Here is a 27,246-nt window from a genome sequence, read left to right on the forward strand (position 1 = left end):
TTTCGGTGAGGTAAGGAGGATACTACAATGCAAAGCTGTGCTGAAATCAAATCTTGTTACCAACTTTTAGTATTGATTTTCCATGCTATTATTTGTTATTTTTGCTGTTTCAATAAGCTACATGTATTAATATGTCATATGTTAAATTCTCACAGGATTGTACGCAGCTGATGTACAAATTTATTTATCGTGCCGTCTTGTTACCATCATGTACCAATGTAAACTCATATATATATTTATATTATATATAATATATAAGTTATATATATATATATATATATATATATATATATACAGGGGTGTATATTATGTCTGGAAACACCCAAATATATCCTTTAATAATTTAAATATAAATTTGAAACCTCTTACAATCGTGATAGAGATTGGGGCATCTACTTTTTGGAACAATGTTTTGTTATGTCACACCAACGGGGGACGTCCTGCCCGAGGGTATCGTGAATATTCTTAATGGAAAGCCTATACCTTGTGATACATAATTTTAAAGGTAATAGCTTACTGAATTGAATGCCACAAACCGCATCTCAAGGGAATTATTCTACCAGAAAATAGAGCATTTTTAGTATTGAAAATTTACTGATGTTCAACAATGTAATTTTAAACATGGTTCTTGCCACAAAATGTGTTACACTAATTTTTTAGCATTTTTTTAAATGTTCAATTAAATAAAACAAAAATTTCATTTTAAGCTGGTTCTATTAGCACAAATTTGCCAGTTTTATTACAGTACAATTATGGAAATACTTATGTTATTGATTTCTTATTACAAATAAAAAATAATGTATGCTGTTAGAAAAGTCTTTACAACAAACGTTTTACCTGCATTTGGTGTCAAAGCAATTGTTTCGAACTGTGTTCCTTCTCTACGGTTTGACAATGAGCCAATCTTGTGTAAAATGATTCGACAGAGTTTGTCTAACATTTCTTCAGTTATCAAAGCAATCTCCTCTATAATCCTGTTTCTTAGGTCTTCCAAATTATGAGGCTTTCTTCTATAAACATTGGATTTTAAATGACCCCATAGGAAATAATCGATTGGTGACAAATCCGGAGATCTTGGAGGCCATTCGATTTCTCCTCTTCGGCCAATCCATTTATGAGGAAACCTTAAATCCAAATACTCTCTTACCTGTCTCCCATAATGGGTGGAGCACCATCCTGCTGAAACCATACATTATCAAAGTATTCTCCTGATGCAATTTTGAATAGCTGGGATTATTTCATTTTGGAGCATATTGTAGTAAAGTTCGGCATTTAAATTTCCATTGATGAAAAAGGGTCCAACAATTTTGTTACCTAAAATTCCACACCATACGTTCAGTTTTTTGTGGTTGCTGTGAATGGGACTCAGTAATCCAATGTGGGTTTTTTCACTAGCCCAGTAACGGCAATTGTGCCTGTTAACATTGCCATTTAGGAAAAAAGTTGCCTCATCAGAAAATAGTATGTTGGTCAGAAAATCTCTATTGTCATCACATTTGCGCATCACAAGTTCACAAAACTCAACTCTTCTGTCGTAATCATCCTCACTTAACTGTTGGACTAAATGAACTTTAAATGGTTTGTATTTATTAATTTTCAAAATCTTACTCACAGACATAGGGTGCATATCATGTTGCTGTGCAGCTTTTCTGAGCGATGTATGTGGGTCTTCAATAAATGTTTGCAAAACATCTAGTGCATGTTCTTCATCTGTTGCAGATTGTATCCTACCCGACTTTGGGCCGATTACGTACACTCCCTGTCATTTCAAAACGCTCAATAGTTTTTGATATTGTTGAAACACTTATGGGATTCCTTTCTGGGAAAGTGTCATTAAACAAATTACAAACTTCCCGATAAGATCTTTGACGAATCGCCATATCCTCGCATTCATCAACAGAGTAATTCGTTCTCTTTCAGAACAATTCCATTAAAATGCCAAATAAAAACTGAACTACTATAATTAGATAACTTGTTGACAGCAATGCTTCAGAGACACTGATTAACTCGACAGGAATGATATGACCTTTGTCCATTTGTAATTCCCAAGCTTAGACCTGTCTAGTGAAAGCTCCATGCTCAACAAACTGAAACCTGTAGACCAGATGATTAATAACACAATAATGCTTCTCATAGGCTAGTGACCTTTGTCTCTTTAAACCTTCCTGCTGACTGGAAAACACCAAGTACAGATTCATAAGTAATCAGAGAAAGTGACTCATAAGTTTTATTTATTGTAATAAAAAACTGGTAAATTTGTACTAATAAAACCAGCTTAAAAATAAATTGTTTTATTTTATTTTAATTGAACATTTAAAAAATGCTAAAAAATTAGTGTAACACATTTTTGTGGCAAGAACCATGTTAAAATTACATTGTTGAACATCAGTAAATTTTTTCAATACTAAAAATGCTCTATTTTCTGATAGAAATAATTCCTTTGAGATGCGGTTTGTGGCATTCAATTCAGTAAGCTATTACCTTTAAAATTATGTATCACAAGGTATAGGCTTCCATTAAGAATATTTCACGATACCCCTCCGCAGGACGTCCCCCGTTGGTGTGACATAACAAAACATTGTTCCAAAAGTAGATGCCCAATCTCTATCACGATTTGTAAGAGGTTTTCAAATTTATATTTAAATTATTAAAGGATATATTTGGGTGTTTCCAGACATAATATACACCCTGTATATATATATATATATATATATATATATATATATATATATATATATATATAAAAGTTAAGGCTAAGCCACATCCCATGGAGTGACATGCACCATCATTGAAGTCAATATTGTCTATATAAAACTAAAGCTTCATGCAAAAATTCAAGTCTGTAGGTCAGTTCATTTTTGAGTTATTTTTCAGAGAGACAGAAAGAAATGAAATTTTTAAGCACTAATTGCTATACTAATACTCAGGCAATTATGAATATCCTTGTCTTTTCTGGTGTTGTTCTTTAAAAACGTTTAAAAGTAGTTAGTTGTGATAACTCTTCTTGATCATATTGGGTTATAAAATAGGTTTTATTTATATTACATAATGTGTATTAATATAAATAACTGGACTAAAATTATTTAAATGTGAGCTAAAATATGTTTTTGAGAAAACAGGGAAACAAAAGTACAAACTCCTCTCCATTGGTGATTCTTAACCCCTTGGACTAAGAGATACTCCTTTGGTTTAATAAAAATAAACATGAGAACAGAACAACTCTATCAAGGATACCAATTGACTGTTGCTCAGACAATTTTACAGTTGATTTTGTTGTATTTTACAACACAATGTTTTAACTTCTTTAAAACTAAGATTGAGTTATTTGTTATCAAATGTTATTATTTTAAATGTACTATAGATTTTTCACTGGATAATATCTTTATAAGTCTAGAAACTGTATAGATATACTCTTCTACACAAATACAACAAAGGTTCGGAAAATCTCCATTCATAAATCTTTTAAAATGACTACTTTATTATTACATGATATCTGCTCTAACTAGTGAATAAAATATTTTGGAGAAGTAAATGTGTTTTCTCTATAATGGAGGGGGAATCGCTCCAATCATTGCAATGTAGTTACGGCACTGCCAGTACAAGATGTGGCCAAGCTTAGCGAAGGTTGCGGCGTGGGGTCACGTGACGATATTACGTCACTCACTCTGTGTTTGTTGTCTCTCTATTGATTAATCTGGAGGAGTCGGTCGGTCACTCGGCCGTTTCCGTCAGTGCTCGGCTCCTAAGGTCAATCCATCAACATGGTGCTCTCTCTGTCTGTGTTTTGTATGTGTTTTACCATGAGGAATATTATTTGACTTGGCCGTGAGATCCTCTGTCTCTCTCGCTCCCCCGACTGCCAATTTTCAGTAAGACAATTCATTTTAATCAATAATCTTGTCTTTTCATTATCGCGTTATGTTGCTTTTTGGCGGGCTTCTCACGCCGCCGGTCTTTTGCGAGATCAGAATGAAATGTCACTGTTATTACTGTACTATAATCACTCATGTGTTGCTTGCTTCGCTCTCTTATCACTTATTCCTTGTTCCTTTGTATACCAATATAGCCTTCTATGCAATTCCCGTGCCTTGCAAGCGTTTATACGGTAATAACGTACACGTGTGACAAATGGAAATAATAATATTTACAATTGTAGGCCTCAAGTGCATTATGCTTTTACCATGTGTTGCTTGTTGCCAAAACAATTGTAGTAACGGTGGTATTTAAAACAGTAATTTATTTAATTTTCAAAACACTACATCGAATTATAATACTCCAGTAATTTACGAAGATAGCCTATAGGCGTTAGGTATCCACGCTTTAATGTACCATTTCCAGCGAATATTATGTTGTGGAAATGCATTTCCCGCGCTTATTTTATATCAGTGACCAATTATAGGGGACTAGTTTATATTGTAAACTTTAAGTAATCTATTTATTAAATCCAATGCGTATATTAAAAAAGGTAAGTTTTAAAGGAGTTTCAATTGTAGACAATAATACATCAGTAAAATGTTTTGAAATACGACTAAACTGTAATAGCTGTATATGAGATATCATTATAAAAATAACAAGTGACACGTTATCTGTTAAAAAAAATTTTGATTAACGAATCAGAGATTTGAGGACTAAAGTCATCATGAGATATTGTGAAAATTTTCCCTTTAATTTAAAGGGAATTAGACGGAGTTCATTAAAGAGTGTGTGTTTGTTCTTATACTGGTAATGTAAAATACTTGAAACTATATATTTTAACACAACAGATAATGCGAACAGCAAAATACAAACCTGCCAAGTAATTTTATTTTATATTTTAAAAACATTGTTTTTTCTCTGCGCGCATTGTGTAATTTAATTGTGTAGAGTCATAAAACTTTGATTAAAAACTGAAAACCGATTGCACCACATTCATTTTTACCTTTAAATTTAATGAATTCTGTTAATATTGACAGGCTTGTAAATATATGTAAACCGACACGAGGTGAAGTATCCGTCGTTTACGTTATTTAACGCCAGAAAATGGTTGGCAGATAATATTTTTAATTACAAAGAAGATATCAATGCCAATAAAAATACTAAGACTGCTTTTGTTCTAAAGAGTTCTGGTGTAGTCGTTTCCCACCTTACTGAACAAACACTTATGCACGCGTTCCAGCTGAAACAATTTAATGCGGAGCATTTTGACATGCCCGTTTAATTGTATTGCTCCGGAGTGTGCATTACGGTACAAATGGACAGACAACGACTCAAAACTATCAAAGAGATTTCAACACATGCGTCGCGTCGCGCTCTCTGTATTTTATTCCATATGTTTAATGGATTCGATATTTTGGGTGCGGATTAGGCTAGGCGACGCGTACTTGATGTGATTGTACAGTCCGACGCGAGTGCGGATTAGGCTAGGCGACGCTTGCTTGGTGCTACTGTACAGTCCGACGTGAGTCCTACCGGTGAGTGTGGATTAGGCTAGGCGACGCTTGCTTGGTGCTACTGTACAGTCCGACATGAGTCCTACCGGTGAGTGCGGATTAGGCTAGGCGACGCGTACTTGGTGTGATTGTACAGTCCGACGTGAGTCCTACCGGTGAGTGCGGATTTAGGCTAGGCGACGCTTGCTTGGTGTGATTGTACAGTCCGACGTGAGTCCTACCGGTGAGTGCGGATTAGGCTAGGCGACGCGTAGTTGGTGTGATTGTACAGTCTGAGATGTATGATGTGCCTGTTAATGCGGAATAATCGATTTTCTGTTGAATTTATTTATAAAAAAAATTGGTCACTCCCATTTCCTTAGACAAGAAATATATTAAAAAATTTTTGTGCATTCCACGAGAAACGGTGACATGTGAAGCAGAATTTCGGCGCATATTGCTTATGAGGCCTAAAAAACTGTCGAAGATAAGTATATACACTTTTTTCAGTATTTACATGGAAGATGACTGAAAGGAGTGGCATGTATTATATTAATTAAAAACAAACATTTCCTTAAAATATGTGTATAAACACGTTTTCTTAACTCGTGTTTAATTTAAAAGTATAATTTCTTTTTTTATGCAAATACAATGAGTAAAACATGTTACTCTCTAAAGTTAGAACTTACTGTGATGATTTCTTAATTGTCATCTTCATCCGTTTTTATTTGTGCCTGAAAAGAGATCGGTCTATAGATACTACAGACGTCTTTAGAAATAAGTACAGTAGAGCGTAAATAATTCGGGCACCAAAAATCCTGATTCGATTCCAGCAAAAGATGTATTATTTTAACAACGCGTCGAGCGCTGCGGTTACGAGTTACGTGCGTGATTGTGTTGGGTAGTGGCTGGAGCGGCATTTATGTCGGAAACATCATTGTTTGTTTACTTAGGCGTTTTATTTAATTTAAAGGTGATACATAAACAATAGAATCGCACGAAGACAAGCGTTGTGGTGACGTTGAAGAAGCACAGCCTACACTTTCTGAAACATTGAGATCAGCCGAGACACTGATGACATTGCTTGAAAAGTAAAGTAAGAGCGCACCAAACTGAATTTGTTTTTCTTAAACTAATAAGGGGTGTAGCTGCAAATAATTAACGACTACTTCAATTCTTAAGGGGAGACGTCACTGAAAGTGTTCCCATAAGAAATACATGCTAACTTAAAGAACATAAATATAAAGAATGGAATGAGATATGGACTAAAATGTTCCTTGGACATATTACTACATTGTGTAGCAACTTTAATAACCTGCTAGTTATTAGAAGTACTTACAAAATTTTTATACGTAATTTTTTATAACTAATTGTTTATAAAAATTACAGTTTTGTATAGCTATAATTTATTTTTCTATTGTCTAAAAACTATGATTTTGCTACCCAGTCTTCATTTACTTGTTCAAAGCACACACCTAAAATTTCAAAGCCTTATCTTGAATACTTAAAAAATATGTGTTCCTAAATAATAAAAAATACAACTTTCGGAAAACCTTAAAATAAACCAAAATGTACTATTCTTACCTTCTTAAAAGGCTCCAGGGCCATATTCTTCACTGTTTACGAAGCCCAATTTTCAATGTTCTGTAGCCAACAAAGTTAGTTTTGGAAACTCTGGCCCAAATCAAATTATTTAAACTTTCATTTGGGTTTTAGGTTTTTCCATGTGTACACTTGGCCAGCAAATTTTTGTCATATAAATCCCTGAAAATAGGTTTGATGGTTTCCATGACTGCTAGTGGCAAAGAATTTCTGTGTTCATATTTTTCATTATTTATGTTCTTACCTAAGTCATTTAGTGCAATATGTTTGTTGAACCGACACCAGCTATCTTCTCCGGAAGGGCACAAGCCATGATTGGGATCAGTGTCAGTTGAAGTTTTATGAAAATATATTGCCCAAACCTCTTTCTGCATTTTTCTTACATCTCCAACATTCCTTCTAATAGTTAGGCCATAGTAGTTTTGTAATTTATCTACCTCACTATCAGTAAGCCTACCTTTCCCTCCCAAAACCTTTCCATCTGCCAACTTATTTCCTTTCATTTTATTTTTTAATCGCCTTAGCCTCGTCCCAAGTCTTTTTTGTATATGGCCTATACATTCCAGTTTCTCAATAACAACTTCACCATAAGGTTTCTGTGCACAAACTGATGTGTAGCTGTTTGAATCACCGTCTCCAAAATATTTGAGGTAGCACACACCACGGGACTCAACGGACCGAGCAAAGATATTTTGTACGCTAACACTCTCCATTCCCCCACTAGAGCCAGAGTAGTTTTTAGAACAACCTTCCTTACACTGTTTTTTTATTTATTGCACATTTATGGCAGTATTTTGTCACACACTTTTGAACCAGTATGTGTTCAAACAGTATGTAATGTGTTTTGTAAGCAGAATATTTACTGCTGTACTCAGATGTATTTGCTGTAGCAATGCTGCTGCAAAATATGAGTTTTATGATCTCCATAGAATAACTCAATTATTTAATGCAATACTGTGCAAAATAATATTAAATGTCCATAATAACTCACATCACAATCAGACTGCAGTTGTAGTTTTACTCGTATGTTATCTAATGTTCTACTTTCCATCATCCGTTAGATGGAATTACGGTCGATTTTAGTCAGGGTTTACGTTGAAAACTTCTACCGAATTTGTATTCGATTTTTTTTTTAATCCCTATAATTAGATATTCCGTAAGGAATCTGGCACTCGGATTATTGGCGCTCTGCTGTAATGATATTTATACATTGGCGTAGACGAGTTTCTTCTGTTAAAAATTATGTCCTGCCTTGCAATATTGTCTATATTTAGTCTAACAGAATATTTCAAATTTTAATATGTCTTTACGACACATGAGTACAATGTGTTCTTGATGGTATTGTAAGGACACCACGTACGTTCACTGAGTGGCCGAGAACTGCTGTATACATTGTCGTTACCAGTACGTCAACATAAACTGTGTGCGTGTACAAAATACACGAAATTGACATGCAGTTTGTTATTAATACATTTGTTTATTTAAATTGCATTTATTTGAAGATATATCATTGCAAGCATGTACGAATTTTAAGAAGCATGGGTGTTTTCTTTGCCACAACGTTAATTTTTGTTAGGCAGTTTCATACATATCTCTATGGGAAGTTATAAGAGGGATCACTCCTTGCTCAAAAACGTATAAAATCGTTATGGCATCTTAAACGAAAGAGACCTTGTGGTAGATCCTAAAAGTTTGAAATCCTATTGTAGCATGCAATTGATTTAATAACAACTAAAATCAGCTAACCTGTCAGGACCGGAAACATTTACATAGTCACGACGCTGCGTAAGCCCAAGAACGATTACTTCCAGTTTTGGTATGCAACAAATTTTAGATATATAAGATATATGTTATTATTATGATACATTATTGGATCAGATGCTATATCAATGTGTGAATTGTTTTGTAACCGTTCCGTCTCAATAACAGGAATATTGGGAGATCCCTCTCTGCACTCGCATATTTAATTGATGAATGGGTGGGATTTATGGCCTCTACTGTATCATCTTATTACTCTTGGCCTCGCTGTGTTCGCTCGTTCCCTTACATTTTGGCATCGGTCCACGAAAGTGTATAACTTTAATTAAGACTAGTGCAGTCAGCACAGCTTGTCATGTGATCTTACGCCGACTCAATATAGCTTGTTTAGGTCTTGTTTTATATTTGTACTTTTTTGTAGTACTTGTGTTTGTTTTTTTGCCATTCAAAACGTACTTTATGCATTAACGATTAAGCCATAATCGGATTTAGAAAGATAAATCACATTATTTTGTTACCTCCACATGTGTTTGAAAATATTTTATGCTTTCGAAACATTATAAATATGACAGTAAGGGCAAAATATGTACTTTTCCTAAATCAAGGAGTCCACTTTTTTATATTTTTAGCCTCAGGTATAACATTTTGTGACCATAAAACCTAGACCAAAATGTCTGTTTCTATTATATTTATGCTGTACCGTTATGCAAAATAGACTTAATTTACGTTTCTAGAAACTTTATATTAAAGCAGTACAGTAAAAATTAGTAGTTTTACTTACATACAGTGAATTTCTTAATTTCAAGGAAGTCCCGAGGATAGAGTTTGAGATTTTATGTATATTATGATTAAGGCTGTAAGGTGCCCAATTTAATGTACTTTAAGAATATACTCTCCACTTCGAGTGATTTCCTCAAAATAGCTTTTGATTGTTTGGGGAAATTTGAGTTGTATTCACATCGAAAACGTTATGTATTTTCAATTCCCTTAATTAAGGCTGAAATTACGTTTAAATGTGTACCTGGAATGAGCACACCTCGAGATATGTATGTCAAATTTTGTATTATGATGTGCGTATCAGTTTTTATAGCTATTTGAAAATATAATTTTTGATGTTATGAACAATTTAGGGCACTGACACGTTAAAAAACCAGAATAAGTGTATTAGTTGATTTTTTACAATTTTAAATACTTTTTCCTCCCGTGCCTAGGTAATTTTTTCAAAATCAGAAAGCAAATGTATGTTCACTGGGTGGCTACCTGACCGGGAAACCAAGAATAAACCTGGAATTTCACGCACCGGGAATCTTCCTCTAGAACCGGTAAAAATCTCAAAAACAAATTTTCTGTCTCTAAGAACTTATGAAAATAAAAAATAATTTGGTAACTCCTTGAATCAGGAGTTGATTAAGCCCAAACGTCGTATTTTACGCGACGCGATCCTCGAAACTGTGAATGAAGATCGTAGACATGTGGGTAATGGACAGTGTTCGTGTTCGCGAGCTGTACTTGACGCCACGCCGGTTAATCCAAGGTTATCTCCACTAGTGTAGTGGAGTTATCTCGGTTAGTTCTACCTCTGTTTCGCGTAAGCTCCCATAAACCCAACGATCCGTTGGACGATTAAAGTCGGCCTACCGATCGTCTCAGTCTGGTCTGTGAACAAGTGACCCTCATCACGGTCCGTTTAGTCATCATGTTGCATAGGTTAAAACCATGAACGTGAGATTACTACATCCAAACCTCGTCAGAACTCATCATGTCGCCAGTCTGCAGACGATCGCTGGCCGAATTGGTCGGTGAAAATCCAAATATGTAAGAGCCAGTAACTGATTACGTGGGGCAACTGTTTGGAGGTACTGTTCGATACTGGCGTTTACTTATTCTACAGATAACGAATAAACGCACTACGGAATCTTCCGTAGCAGATAACTTACTGGTGCATTTAGTAGGCATTGTGATGTATTCGGAGCCGTGATACTTTCGCGGGACTATAACCAGTGCTGCCACCTACGATGAAAATCTGAAAAGCGTGGGTTATGCGTGAATTGTTATAATATTCATAGAATTTCTACTAGAGATGGATCGATTCCAATACCACGACTCTTTTCACTTGATTCCGATACCAACAGAAATGCTTAAAATACATGTGGAAAGTCGCGAGTTCGTAATATTGTGACCATTAATGAATGTGTTGAAGCTGAACCTCGAATGCAAAGCAGTCTGTTTGCGGACGACAGCTACGCGTTAGTACGCAAGTTACCGATAGCTAGCATGTGTTATTGTAGTGTATGAAAAGTAAATATATAAACAAATCAACAAATTACTGTAGTTTAAAATATAATATTTTTGGTTGTAATTAATTTTTATACATTTATTGTGGTGCATGTTTCCTCAGAAACAAGATGTTTCCCAAAAAAAAGGAGGAAACAGAACTGGGCCTTTTTTGTTATTGGTACATTCTAGATGAACTTCTTATTGCCATTGGCTATTGGCCTCTGGTCAGTTGCACTGGTAGATCGGTGAGTACAGACCTATTATGACCTGTATTCTGTAGTTCAGTTACAATAATCACCAAATTTTTCGCTTGAAAATGTGCCAGAAATTGCTAATGCTAATCAATATACTAAAATATTTCGGCCTCCCTGTGGAAATTCATATTCAGTCAACACATGTTGAACCAAACCGGTTAGCAATTTTTTACATATGATTTTAACAGAAAAATCTCTTGACGATAGTCTGTATATGCATTTTGTGAAGACGTTTCTATATAATTTATTACACAATTATACATAGCTGAATGAAAATCTAATTTGTATCAATCTATACAATTTCAGTACCACGTATGTACATGGGGTTTTAGGGCTTTGTTGAATATAGTGTTTATGGTAAGTTTATGGATCCATTTATTGTATGATTATGCCAACCCAAATGACAATCTGACCCTCAAACACCTTAGGTTGCACGTTTTGATTGCATTTGTCCTCTAATTTCGTTCTATAGTCATTAAAAATATTACTTATTTTTGCTTAGACAGATTTTAGTAACTTGAATCAGTACAAGATCCTTATCGTTCAAAATTTAAATGTGGAAATGTATACTATAGCACTCTATTTTTCTTTAGACACAAAATTCAACTACTTTTTGAGTTGAAGCTAAAGAGCTCTCATCAATGAGTGTTTCATACTTACTTCAATTTGAACTAATTTATTTACTATCAGTTTAATTCAGTGTGAGTGTGTACTTAATTCTTTATTTTAAAAGCACCTCATATGAGTATAAAGAACATACAGCTGCTATTTGCTACACTGGAGAAATAAAGGTTTTGGTAATTTTAGTTCTTTCAGTTGAACACTTTACCCTTTTAAGGCCTTAAAGAGGCACCTGCAGTTAAATTTATTTAAGTGACAGCCGCAATTGGCAGGCAAAACTTGCCCGCCTTTAGGTACCCATCAGATGTTTTTATTTATTGATTTATTATTTTGCCAAATACCTTACAATTCACAAAATCGCCATGGACTGAAATGAATGAGCTCCAGGAAACAATAAATATATTGCTGTTTTTAAGTTTGGACGATTCTTTAGTCAATGTGTATGCTAGTTAGTTTCTTTTGAGTGGGTTTCTGAAGAACTGAGTAACACCATAGACTACTAAATAAACATCTATATCCTCAAGGTAGTTGAAGATCAAAATAAGAAGATCAAAATAAGATGATTAGGGACTTTTGCATAGAAAAGAAAACATTTCTGATTTTAAACAGCTTCCTACTTTGATAATAGCTGCTATACAAGACATGGACTTCGTTTAAGTCACATACAAAAATATATTATGAGTAAGCTAATAAAAAATATGTTGTGTAATTATAGGAGGCATAAAAATAGTCTATAGAGGTTTGAATAGCAATAAAAAACTTGTTAGACGTCAGAGATATTTATCACTTAAAAGCCTTAAATGACAACATCTAAACTATCACTCAATCAAACAATAAATCTAAGGTAAGTGAGGTAGGTAAGTTATTTTGGAAACAAAGTTAAAAACCCCCTTTTGATGCAGTGCTATTACCGCAAGATAATAATCTAAATAAGAATTAAGAATTTCTGTCATGCTCTGCAGATATACAAATCGCAAATTTAAAATTATTTATACAGCATAAGTAGTGTTACTCAATTTGACACTATTATGCAGCATTTTGTACTTTTCACCGATATAGATAGTTCTGAGTATTAGGTATAGATATATAAATATTATAGATAGGTATAGTAGAAATACGACAATAAAATCAATTTTAAAGAGCAATTTTTTTGTGAACAGAAATGTAGGCTTCAGAGAGTAATGGCATTCAGTGTACTCATCAACATACATAGCTGACATCTACAGTAAATGAAAAGGATTATTTCTATTTTCTATTATTAATTATTTTTGTTTGTATTTTTTAGAAACCTTGTTGCTTGTTGTTAAGAGCAGTTTTTTAAAGAACAATATTTTTGTGAATAGAAATGTAGGATTCAGAGAGTAATGGCATTCAGTGTACTTATCAACATTCATAGCTGACATCTACAGTAAATGAAAAGGATTATTTTTATTTTATTATATTATTTAATTTTGTTTGTATTTTTTAGAAACCTTGTTGCGTGTTGTTAAGAACCGTTTTTAGTGAAACGAATATGAGTACTAAAAGAGTAGTGTAAATTTAAAAAACTCTCATGCCCTTTTTATATTTTAGAATTATGAGAGATTTCTCATTTATACGTGTGTGTGTGTGTGTGTGTGTGCGTGCGTGCGTCCAAATGCTTTTTAGTTTTTCTTGCAGAGTGCATTCTTTTTGAATATTTATATTATCTAATACAATTTTGGGAGTTTTTCCTGAATAACTGATAAAAAAATCATTTGGATGTGCATTAATTGTATCTTTAAAATTAAATATCTCTTATGACCCTATGACTAAAAATAAGCTTGTAAAAGTGTCTGAAGTTTATTAATTAACAGGACTAAAATCAAGGTAGCTGTCTCAAATAATTTATTAAAAAAAATCAATTAATACAAGTTTTATGATTTGTTTTTATAAACATGGATTTAATTTCTGTTCCAGCCATTGGTGAAGTAATTTAATATAATGTGAATGGTACAGTTAACTTATGCTAATGTTCACTTTTGTAGGAAACTTTACCCTGCATACTTATTTTAGTAATGTTGCTATATTTTTTATTTTTCGTCTTTGTTTATTGTTTGCAAAATATTGAACTTTTGATACGTAATAAGTAAAATATTCATTTTACTTGCTTATACTTCATTATTATTATATTTGCACTAGAATTTATATGTTATGTATAATTCGTTTTTTCACTGAACACATTTGGGCTTCAAAAATAGTTTGAAACATTGTGCACTGCATTTTCTATATGTTTTCAACAATGAAATAGGATTTTCTATAATCTTGCTTATTATAGGACATTTAACTAAAAAAGGTGTGTCATTGCATTAATTTATAATATTAATGGATTTTTTCTAGCATTGTATTAATTGTATCTTACATTAAAAATAGTCCAAATTAAAATTATTACTATGAAATGCACTAAATACGTATTTATAAAATATTGTTGTTTAATTAATGTGTACTGGATTAGAATATTAAGTGAGATTTAATTAATAAATGATGAGAAATGTTGTACATACCTTATTATTTATAACATTCCATTCTTTCAGGAAAATATGTTAGTTGACTAAGGAGCCGCCCAGGGGATCCTCCAGGCAATGAGGGTGAGTAAATCACTATAACTTTATTTTGATCAATTAATAGGTTTTACATATTTAGAGTGTGATATATACACCATTCATCTGATGTCATGTGTTTTGTGATATTTTACAAGTCATGCATCTCCTAGGTTAGGATTATTGATTAGTGAAAGAGCTTTGTACTGCTCTCTCTCTCTCTCGAGTACAACCATTACACTGTGATAACAATCACAAATTAGAAACAGTTTGGTGGAAGTATTTTGCCAAGTAACAGCTTGAGAAAATAAACAGAAAGTTTTATTCAACAACATCCTTATCGTTTTCTTGCCCATTTAAAATATTTCAATCTAGTTTTCAATATAACTTCAATATATCAATTTTCAATGTATCAAGTATATGTTTTGTTCTTGTGTTGATATATTGAAGTTATGTTGAAAACTAGATCGAGATATTTTAAATGGGCAAGAAAACGATAAGAATGTTGTTTCATTTATTTAGCTATTAATGTAAAATAGTAGACTGCAAAAATCTTAAAATACTGTACCAATTTATTATTACATCAAAAAAATTGTGAATAAATCATTGTTATTGAGATAGAAAATGTAAATTCAGATTATTTTTATGTGCATATAACTTATGGAAATTGTTAGGAATTAATCTGTGAGGTATAAAATGGCTAAACAAGATAGTATGTTTCTCAGTTACCAAACTTAGTATATACGATTTGAAAATCTAACAAAACTTAAATAATTATTTTGCTTACATTTTTAAGAAGTAAAACAAGGCGAAAACCAAAAATTGTAATACTTATATCATATGTTATTATAATTTTAACTGTAACCAAATTCCTTACTTTTTGGTCTGAGCAGTTTAATTTGATTGATTTTTACTGAATGTTGGCTCTCAAATCTCCACTTATTGGTGGAGAACCTTTAGCAATATCCAGAAGTATTAGTACTGAAATGTATTGTACATATCGTACATACAATTTATCCTTCTAAGTCTAGTGTTTACAAACACAATTTATGGTCATTAATATTAAAACCCTAAAAGGGCGGTAATTATAATATTAGAGGTAAATATGTATTTAGCTATATTTTATGTATGAGATGACAGTTTGTCAAATATATGTTTGTGTAATTCAGTACTAAATAAATTCTTGATGTGTTCTGAATAATATTGTAGATAAAATTTAATATGGTTGACTTTATTATCCCAAAGCTGTCTACTGTAATAATCAAATTAAAATTTGCAAGTTTGTTAGTCATTCTATCTGCCTATATTGAAAACATTTTAATCAATCGACTTTATTCAATAGAAGTACATGATACAATACAAATGGTGTCAATATTTAAAAAAGATTAGAGAAATTATTAAAAATGCCATTCTTGCTCTTATACTCTAAATCATTAATAATATATTTCACATTTTCTGCTTTATTAGTAATTAACATATAATAAAACAATATTTAATTTAATGTAACAAAAGATACAAATTTATAACTTTCAAAAAATTCTTCAATTTAGTATAAAGAAATATTTACCAGATATTCTTTTTAATGGATTTTAAATTTCTCAAAATTATTTTTATTTCTTAAATTACCAGTAATAGAAAAATTTAGTTCGTGCATACAATGGCTCCTTTGTAAACAGATCGTGAAAGGAAAATGCATGCTTATCACGGCTTCTGGTGTTATAATGATAGGACAAGCCAAGAGTATGTAGTTTGCTGCTGATTTGTTTTTCATAAAGCACTGTTTGATATGTATGTATATATATATATCTGTTATAAGCATATATATATATATATATATATATATATATATATATTATATATATACTGACCAAAAACAGTTAGGATCTCCAATTCTGAAAAATGGTCCTTTACAGAATCTAAACCATGTAAGTTGAGTATGATTCTGATCGCATTTTTGTTGTTGTTGTAAAACAAGTATTTCATTTAACATACTGTGCGATGTTGCATGATAGACAACGAGTCCAAAACTTATATGTGAGTGAATTAAGGAGAAATAAATTGTCCTCAAGGTTTTTTGACTACATATTTTTGACATCTGTCTCAATACATACAGCCCAGAATTTATTTGTTACAGATACCTATGACTTGAAGATTATATTATAGTACTCAATGCACTATCAATATTAACTCCCAGAAGTGTTGTGGATTGCACTTCTTCTAAGATATCGTTTCAAATTGCAATGTTAAATATATTTTTTATACTGTTCAACATAGCTGAGACATGACTGTACTTAGTTTTATTAGGATTAATTAAGAGATTGTCGGTATTAAGATACTGGTTATATCTGAAAAACATGTAAATGATGATATTTTGTGCTTTTCTTTATCATTACTGGATATTTGAACACTTATATCGTCAGCATAAAGACTAACTTTGGCTGACAGACCTACAACTCTTGGCAATCCATTTAAGTAAATAATAAAAAGCAATGGTCCAATGTAGAACCTTGCGGAACACAAAATTTCACTTTTTTGAGTGGATTGAGGATGTTACGTTTCTATTACATTCATCAAGATAAACTGAAACCAGGACTATCACTAGTCTATCATTCACACTTTTATTTGTGCATGTGCTTGAATGTAATCTTTTTAAATCTATGTTCAATATAACTAATGTTTTTTTCAGACAGAGAGAAAGCCTACAAGACTAGAAAAATCAAATTACAATCCACAATACTCATATTTAAATGTGCTAAACAAGTATTCATAATAGTTGTTTAAAAGTTTAATAGTGCAATTAAACGAGCTTTAAATTCGCCTATAATTAACAGGGTAAAAATATAAGAAGAGTAAATAATATTGATTATAATAACTACAGGAATGGTAGACCAGCCAGAGCCATGATGTGGCTGCGGAGGAGTGAGCAACGAGAGCGTAGGTGTCGGTTACGCATCGGCAAGCACCATGGTGTCCAGAAGGTGGCAGCAATTGACCACACATCAGCAAGAGTCTCGACCCACGGCTCTCGGCTTAGCCGTTGTGGTCGGGTCAGCAAGTGGAGGAGAAGAAGTGGAAGTCTTTTGAAAGAGGTTTGTTTTATATATTAGTATTTTTTTTTTATTTCCTTGTTTAACTGGATGGGTTTACCTAACTACGGGTTAATTATACAGCCTGAAATTGGTCTAGAAATTCAATTGAAAACCCCTGAATACATATGATTGAACTGAAGTTTTTTGTAATTTTGTCATTGGATTAGAATTTATGTTCTGATTCTAAAATATATTGTATTTGTTTACATAAAATAGATCACATAGACATGGAGCAGTCCAAAATGTAGCATGACTGTGTGTGATTTTTAATTGAGTTAGTTAAAGAAAAGGAAGAAAGAGTTTTATTTTTCATTGCATTATGTTAAGACATTTCATTTAATGTATAAAAAAAGTAATGAATTAGTTTTAACAAAGATATTTATGTGTTTTTTTTAATGAAAATGACCGTCTCTTGTAGTGTCTCCATTTTTATTTATTCTTGCACATTAATACATATACAGTGTATTTGAAAAGTCCCGAAATTGTTTAATAATTTTTAACCATTTAAGGGAATGAGACTTGTTACATCAATATTATCCATAAATATCTCATTTTTATGAGATTGTCATGTTTTTATCTCATCAAGGGGAGCAAGGTGTCAAAATAAAATCTTAAATTAGAGCACAAGTAGAGATGTCCTTCAAATTCAAGGTATTTTGTAATAAAACACAATGCCATGAACCGGACCTCAAATGGTTTACCTTATCCAAATGGTAGCATTTTAAAGTTTCTCCTAAATTATGGAAATTGGTATAACACATTCTATTCTATTTCTTTAAGATAACATTAATTTACTTTAGTGAAATTTAAAATCAAATACTTACAGTTACAGTAAGTGTCCAAAATGCTCTCCAAGTGTTTGTCAGTAATATCCCAGTCTGTGGTAGAATCCAGTAATAACATTTTTTAGCATTCTGAGGTATTTGCCGACTTTCTTTATTGATGTGATGAATTAGTTATTGTGTGTTGACAGGCTTTGTTATGTAAACCCTTTGTTTTAAGTAACCTCACAAAAAGAAATCTAAAGGATCTAAATCTAATGATCTAGGTAGCCACTCTATTGCTTCCCTGCGTCCTATCCAACGATTGGGAAATTCTCCATCCAGTAGCTCATGTACTTGTTGTGCATAATGAGGTGGTACCCTATCCTGTTGATACCGTACTGCGTTATAACTTTGACCCAACACAGTACATAAAGCCGTTATAATTGTATCTCTTAACATCAGTTCATATGAAACCCCATTCAAATTGCCGTTCTCTCTGTGAAGTATAAAGGTAACTTCATCTGAAAATACAACCTTTGATAAGAAATTTAGCTCCTGTACACATATACCCATCACTGTTTCACAGAATTCTATTTATCTATCTATAGTCTTCCGAAAACTCCTGAAGCAATTTCAGCTTATAATGATGATAGAGGCTTAAAAAAAATTATTAACATTAAAAATTGGCTTATACCGTCAAAAGTTGCTGCTGCTCTTGTTGATATGTGTGGTCCTTCAAGAAAACTTTGTAATACGTCTATGAATTTATCTTTTGTTTGTAGCAAATTTAAGTCTACTACTTCTTTCACGGTCTTTTACACTGTCAGTTTCTTCGTAACGTTGGACCATTCTTCATACTGTAGACTTTGATATTGGTGGCCTGTCCTGGAAACTGTCATTAAATAAATGCACAACTTTATCAAATGTTCATAAACGGTCGCCATATTCCTCTTTATAAGCAGGGTTCTTCTTTCGGTTTCAGTCAAACATCACAATAACAAAATACGCGACTAGTTTGTGTTGACGAATGCGTTAAAAACCAATTTACACTGTACAAATCTTCACTTGCTTCAAAAATTTCCTGTCTGAACGTATTCTACAGTCACATTAGATAAGATAAACAATTAATCACTTTAATATTAGAATGTTAGTAGAAATGTCATCAACTTTCCCCTACTAACAAGGATGTAAAGGCTAATGACTTTTCAGGAATAGTAAACTATCTCAGAAATCCCACTGTTATGACCATTGTTGTCAACACACAAGAACTAATTCATCGCGTCAATGAAGAAACTCAGGACCTCTGGATTTGTTAAGAAACATTAAAACGCCACCATTTTGGATAGAGCAAACCCTTTTGAGGTCCGGTTTGCAGCATTGTGTTGTATTTAAAAAAAGCCCTTTAATTTTGTAACATTTAATTTATGCTCTAATTTAAGATTTTCTTCTGACTCCTTGTGGGCCATCCCCCTTGTAGGATTAAAGACTGACAATCACGTAAAATAAGATTTATATTAGTAATATTGATATACCAAGTCTCATTGCTTTACAAGAAATGGTTTAAAAATATTAAACCATTCCGGGATTATTCAAGCACACTTTATATAATCTTATGATAAAAATAATGAAATGAATAAAATAAACATTGTTGTAGCTACTTTATTTCACTGAATCTAAATAGAAAAATGTATATGTGAAAGTAATTTTTTAGGTAAAGTAATAATTGATAGTAACGTCTCAGATAAATTGGCTTTTACAAGTTTCCATATAAACTTCCATGCTTTACCTAACAAATTCCGTAAGATTCACTAATCCCTTCATCTCAGGTACTTCTTGTTGACTAAAATAAACAATTTGGTGAAAAAATTAAAACAGTTTCATTTTTACGCAAATTACCAAAAAGCAGCAGTAATTATTTCCCTTAAGTCACAGTATAAATCCTCAGATCAATTAGTATAAGCTCAGATCAATTACAAGTGTTGAGTTCAGCTCCACTTCACCTTCTGCTTAATTGTCCCCCCATCATACGTACCTTATGTTTCAGATCGATTACCTCTCCTTAGTGAACTAGGTCCTGTTGATAGGGTCAAGATCTAATGAAAACTATACTGTATGTCATGCTTTCCACTAGCATTCCAATCGTCAACAAACAATTGTCTGTCCTCATGAACAACAGCTGATCTTATTCATCACATGCTTCATTGGATATAAAATTAGCTTCTCTTTTGTATTTTTTTGCTGACTTTCCTCCATTCTTTACTTCAAAAACTATTTATTTTAACTATAAGTTTTATTAGAATTAATGGGATGCAATGCAACTCAAGCAACCATTCTCTTCATAAGTAGTTAATGTTTAATTTTGATGTGTAAAAATACAGTGTTTCATGGCCCACTTCTTGTTCATAGCAAATTTAATTAACCTATATTTTTCATTAAATTGTACATCCCATGACAGTTGTTGACATAAATAAAACCCCTAAATATTTGTATTAATTTACTACTTCAATTTTCTCTCCATCATATTAATACTTATTTAATCATGATTTGTCCAGCAGCTGAAGGTGAAATTATAATTATGTTGTGCCATCTGGATACATAAACACATTCCCCTGGTTTTACTGATATAAACCAAAGTAAAATGGTTTAATTTGTAATTTAAAGTTATGTTCTTATTATTTTGGTAATGTTTATATTTTTTAAATAGAGATATTCAAAGGTGTGTTGTGTGTAACTTTAATTGCTTTTCCATGTATGTCATTACCAAAAGATCTGACATATAATGAAAAAAGAATTTGGTAATTAATTTAAGACTTGATATAGAAACATTAGGTTTATATATTGAAATAAACTGTTTCTTGTTTAGACCTGTAAAGAGAACGTATTGCCATATCATAGCCTGAAAAGGGGGATCTCCCGGTCCAGAAAACTCCTGCTTGAGGACAAAATGTGCTCAAAAATTTCTGATGATGAAATACAGGTAATTCCAAAATAATTTTCTTTTGTATTATATTTTTATGTATATTCATTAATATACACATATATCTTTGTATTAAAAATATTAGTATATTTTTTCATGCATTGATGTTATTGTGAAGTTGAATTTTAGTCATTGACTTGTTAATTTGTACTTTCATATTACTAAAGTATCAAAACTTAAGAATCATCTCATTCTTAATAGTTTGTAATAGGGATTGATCAGGATGTTTTTTAGTACCTTAGTTTATTCCGTTGTGTCATTTATGAAATTGTATTATTTATTATGTATGAAGATAGGTGGAAGAGAGAAATTCTTGGCAACTTTTGGTAAAAGTGTTTATATGTTTAATAATATTTATAATTAATAATATTGCCTCCAGACTATACCACTTAGGTGTATATTTGACTTTGCTGATGCATTTTGTAAGATGGCAATAAACATATATTTATTTATTTTATTTTATTCGATTTAGTTAAAGCTAAGCAAATTTAAAATTTGCTGTTAAACATTACAATAATATAGGCTCAATACTTTGGTATGCTTCTTTAAAATCATTGTGAAACCTTCACTTAAATTTTTGCAATAAAGAGAATTCCTATTTAATTGTTTGTATCACATTCAATTTATATGTTTTATTGGTTTAAGATACAGACTTGTATTTTAGATTAATATAATAACTATATAGCTTAATTAAGGAGATGCTGATCTCCTTCTAAGCCTTGTTCTGTCCGTCCTCCTGGCCCACGAGCCATCTTCCTAATGGAATAAGAGGAATAGTGGTGTTAATAAAAAGTGCTGCAGTCACAGAGATGATCTGAACCTGTGCTATCTCTAACTCAGATCCATAGTCCAACTACCTGGACCACTCGGCTACCGGCACTCCTAGTTCTTGCACTTATTTACATCTTAGAAGTTTAGGAAAATTCTTAAATTTGATTGCTTATACCCCTTGACAGGCTACGAGAGGGTGTAACTCAAAAGCTCTTTTAAGGTATATCTTTTATCATATTAATGTGTCAGGTTTAGAGAGACTTTGCTGTATTATAGCTGCAAACATTGGAACAGACATTGAAAATCAGGTAATTGACACTAATACTTGCTTGTAATTACTCAAAGTCATAGCAGCCTTATAACTTAGGTCTTAATTAAATGTTAACATGGGTGATTTAAGACTTAGGTCTTAATTAAATGTTAACATGGGTGATTTAAGAACTAAGGGGTACCATAAATTATGAAATAAAACATGTACTGATGACCTGTATATAACGTTTATGTGCCATTATTGGCATTTTTAATAGAGTCTTAGGAGGTTATGGAAGCCACAGAAAACATATAAGAGCCAATCATAGTGATTATGGTTAAGCTTCTTAAGATCACAATAAGGATAGAGAGAAGAAATGAGAAAGAAAGGTTACATTGAATGAAAACGTGACAAAATAAGAAAAAGATAAAATTAATTTGTTTGGATATGTTAAAGGACAAACGGAGATAGGATACTGAATGAATGAGCTAGGCAGGAGACCAAGAATTAGGGTAAGGTTTTGACAGAGTGAGGAAGTCTCTAAAATGTAAGTTGTGAAAAAAATTTTATTTGCAAAGCCAATGATACACTACCACATACACTCAATCAGAACATGAGTTTTCACGGTCATTCTGGAGTTATAGTTGCATTGTCATTTTTTTTCAAATATATAAAGTAGTTTTTAATACTTTATTATTATTTATTATTTTTTCATGTGTATTACATCATTCTATTTGCTAGTTTATAGTGTGTTCTCTAATTGCAAAGTTTATGTCTTGATTTGTGTCTTAAAGTCATGTTTCTCTAGTAGTTTTCATATTAGTGTCTATATTTTGGAGAAATCTTATTTCAAACCCAGATTTTTGCAGGAAAGTGAAGAAACAAAAGAGAACTGGCAAGGTCGCGGTTTCAGCAGTGGGGGTGGACTCTATCAGGGAACCAATAACCAAAATCTTTCTCTCACTCTTGTGCCAGAATTTTCCCATCTCTTGCACCAGAAACGGGAGGAGAGAGATGATGATGGTAAGTTATGATATTATACTCTAGTCATTGATACCTGATTATTAGCTTTAAGATCATAAGTTGCTGTTGTGTTCTATACATTTGCTTATGGTGAGTTAGACGAGGGAATCTGGAAAGATTAAAGTAACATTTTGAAAATAATCAATGCATAATATATATTTTTCATTGCCAGATTAACTGTCCATGAGCATCAGAAATGATAAAGACTTCAGCGCAAAATCGTGATATTGATTTTAATTTTAGTTTTTCTTGAAACCGTCAGTGGATTTTTTTTTCTTAGAAAAGAAATTGGTCATCGTCCACACTAATTTTATTGGAGCTCGAAATGGGTGGGTAACAAAAGGGTTAAAAATATGAAACAATAGTTTATTTCTCAAATTGTATTTTTTCCACTTGACCGTTACATACATAAATAATAGTTACACCACTGTCATACAACTAGATATACTGAAAATCACCACTTGAAGGGTCTGTGCATGGTTTGCTGGCACAGATTTCATATTTATATCTTTTGGTTGGTTTTAAATGTTTCAAGCTAAAAAAGTATTATCTATAAAAATTGTCATTTTTATAATTTTTAACCCTTTTGATGTAGTCTCATTTCAACCTCGACCAAAGCTAGATTGGTTTACAATCAATTTCTTTCGTTGGAGGAATTTATCTATCAATTTCAAGAAAGACTAGGTTGCTTGTTTATACAATACAAATTTGCTCCCGGTTCTTGGACTATTGGGCAAAATTGTAACTGGCTCTTATTTTGGGTTTTGTGCATGTAAGAGTACTTGTGGTTCGAATGAATTATATTATTGATACCACATTTGAGTTTGCCTTGTGCTGATAAAAAAAATGATACATATGAAGGTTTCAGAATTCTACTTCGGTCAAAAAGCGTCTACTTCTGGCCTTTGTAATCTACTATAAGTAGAGATATAAACTTTAATTTAACTCAAGTGTCAGTTGTATTACTGGAAAACATCATGAAAGTTGTGTGATGGGAGGTTACTTGCTATATTCACAGTAAGAATATATTGTTTATTAACTTTTTTCATTGTTTCATAATTTCTTATCTCTTTCACTACTACCACAGTTCTAAAACACATCTGCAATGTATTGCAAACTGTACCATAAATCTATTACAGACCTAGGTCTATGCCATTTATGGATATCTCTATTATCTCATATCAGAATATTAGTAAACCATTAACTTTTAAATAATTCTTTCTGAACTTTTCAGGTTAGACCTGTATGAATCCATTCCCAAATCATTTAAATAAAGTGCTAAGTCCCACTTATAATTTCTGTTAATTATTAAATCTAAAAAAAAAAAACGAAATTTACTTATATTTTCCCAGGGTTTAATTTACTCTGAGATGGTATTTTAAATTTTATTCTAAAATACCCTGTTATTTACGAACATTGGTTATTTACCATGATTAATAAAGACCTGGATATTTTAAAACTGTACTTAAAAGTCAGTTAACTTATCTAAAATAAAACATTGAGATAAGGACCTGATTATAATTTCATTATGTAATTTCATATGATACATTGTGATGATTTTATTATGGTTGTTGTAGTGGACCTAGAAGCACTAGAATGTGGGTACGATGACACTGACCCAGATGTTGGGCTGGACCAGTTAAAGCCCACCGATGACGAGTGCTACGTCTTCTATCCAGATGAGGAGGATGCTACCCGGGAAATACCATCCCACATTGACGCCCAGGTATAATTCCATTTTGTACTTAAGGTTTCAAGAGAGAATAACTTAAAAATCCTTATCTTGCTTGATATGTCCAAAATTGCTTCATTAATTTCATTTTAGGTAAAGTTTAAAACATCTAGGATTGCTTAGTTAATTGTACATTATACTGGTACAGGACATAATCTCTTCAAAATCTGTTGTAAGGTGCTGAAATGAATTTAAACAATTTTGTTACATTCACTGATGTGTGTTAAGATTTTTTCTAACAGTTGGGGACAGGACAGAAAGAACCATAATTAGTTATAAAAATTGGTATTGGTAGCAATTGTATGCAATAATAGTATATTTTATTACTCTGACAGCCATCAAACTGTACATTATCTCTAATACAGTAAAGTTTCAATGATCAGTTTTGGATTATTTGGCCGCACTGTTTGTAGTTAAACTATTATACACCAGTTGTGCCAAAAGTCCTACCTACATGTGTATGATACATGGAAAATATTTGTGAAACATGTTCAAATAGTATTTTAAAAGTTTTATGTAGCAAATAAACTAAACTAGGCCTAAGCTATGTGCTATTTTACAACTTACTACTTATCACTGGCAGTTGGAGTTGTAAAATTATTACACATATTCAAAACTCATAGTTTTTATTTATTGCACACAAAATAACAAAAATAAAACCTCACAAAACCACAAATTTACAAAAGTTTATAGTATGTTTATAGATTATAAAACTAAAATTTTCTACTGTATAAAAGAATTTAGTAATTTTTCATTGCACTTCTTCTTTAATCGCATTCACAGCACTTCCTCAAAACATGATGTCGACTGCTGTAGAAGTCGCCTGTTGCTCAATATAGGTTGTAGCCAGTTGCAGGGCTGCTACTCCCTCTGTTTGACTCATTTTACCCTCGTTGTCCACCCTACCGTCAATATCGTTTTCTTCATCTACAAGCTGGGTATCTTGTCCCTGTAACACCGACTGAGCTCTTTCATTAACATTCAAAACTTCTTTAACACTTGCATTAGGTAATTTTTTTCATAGTTTTGTAGCTTGACTGGAACTTCTGAAAGGAGCTTTCTGTGGTACTTCCTTTTAACACATTCAATGACCCCCTGATCCATTGGCTGTAGGAGACTTGTCACATTGGGGGAGCTGAAAATACAGATTTATTCCAGCCTCACCCTCATATACTAGTTCATCGGGTGGGTAGGCGCATTGTCGAGAACAAGAAGTACATTTATAGGAAGTTTCAAACTCTACAAATGACTTTTTACTTTAGGCACGAACTCACAAATAACTAAACCACTCTGAATGAATGAGAATCAATCCAAACTGATTTCTGTGACCGGTAGTACACTGGTACCTTTGACTTGTCCGAGTTTTTGCTGACTTACCAATGACAGAAGGAGGTAGTTTGTAGGTGCCTGAAGCATTGGAACAAAGGGCCACTGTGATTCTTTCCTTGCTTACCGTAAAGCCAGGAGCAGACTTTTCTGTTGCCGCAGCCAATGTTTTTCGAGGTAAAAGTTTGAAGTTTAACCCAGTTGAAGTTTAGGCTTAAGTTATTGTTGGCAATAGCTTTGTCTATTTTTTTTGTAAACTCACTTGTGGCTGCTGGGTCTGCTGATACTTTTCACCACAAAATCCAAGAAAATGAACGCGTACCTATGTTTCCAGCATGAAAGCCAACTATCGCTAACCACAAATTTTCCTTTCCCTTGAAGTTTTTTTGTGTAGGATAACAGCCTTTTCTTGTAAAATGGGGCCATTCATTGGTGTTTCTTTTCTATGTTCTTGCAAAAACCTCAACAATAGAGCATCATCAACTAACTCATTGTTAAGTTACTTTAAAGTGCAATGAGAGGCAAGAACTTTGTCCGTTTCAATCATTATACAAAAAGTCTCAATTGATTTTCTGTTTCGATGCCAATCATTTACCGTGCTTTTACCAAATCCAAGTTCCCTACAAATACTTTTAAACCGATTCACCTTTGTCTTTACAAAATAGCGGCACACACGCAACAACACAATACACACACAAACATTCACTGAAGAAAAGTATTACTGTACTGTAATACTATACGTCTCCACTTGATCAAATACAGAAGGCAACTGTCGTATTTAAAAAAAATGAATGAGCATTCCCGTCGCTAAATGAACTTGTGACGACCTGTCATCA

General features: G+C 32.5%; 1 protein-coding gene across 2 annotated transcripts in view; it reads left to right on the forward strand.

The window, feature by feature from the left end:
- LOC124369342 (CTD small phosphatase-like protein 2) overlaps positions 1-27,246 on the forward strand; it is a 69,646-nt gene that overhangs the window by 14,792 nt on the left and 27,608 nt on the right. The window contains exons 1-6 of one of the 2 annotated variants that reach the window (XM_046827315.1): positions 3,731-3,869; positions 14,473-14,526; positions 17,357-17,567; positions 21,195-21,308; positions 23,199-23,352; positions 24,930-25,078. In XM_046827315.1, the coding sequence (XP_046683271.1) occupies positions 17,379-17,567; positions 21,195-21,308; positions 23,199-23,352; positions 24,930-25,078 (606 nt within the window). In that variant the 5' untranslated portion in view covers positions 3,731-3,869; positions 14,473-14,526; positions 17,357-17,378. Of the gene's footprint in view, positions 1-3,730; positions 3,870-14,472; positions 14,527-17,356; positions 17,568-21,194; positions 21,309-23,198; positions 23,353-24,929; positions 25,079-27,246 lie in introns of those variants that run through there. The other variant, XM_046827314.1, reaches the window with a different exon arrangement.

Source organism: Homalodisca vitripennis, chromosome X, assembly GCF_021130785.1.
Source record: "Homalodisca vitripennis isolate AUS2020 chromosome X, UT_GWSS_2.1, whole genome shotgun sequence".
In the NCBI taxonomy this organism is placed as follows: Eukaryota; Metazoa; Arthropoda; class Insecta; order Hemiptera; family Cicadellidae; genus Homalodisca; species Homalodisca vitripennis.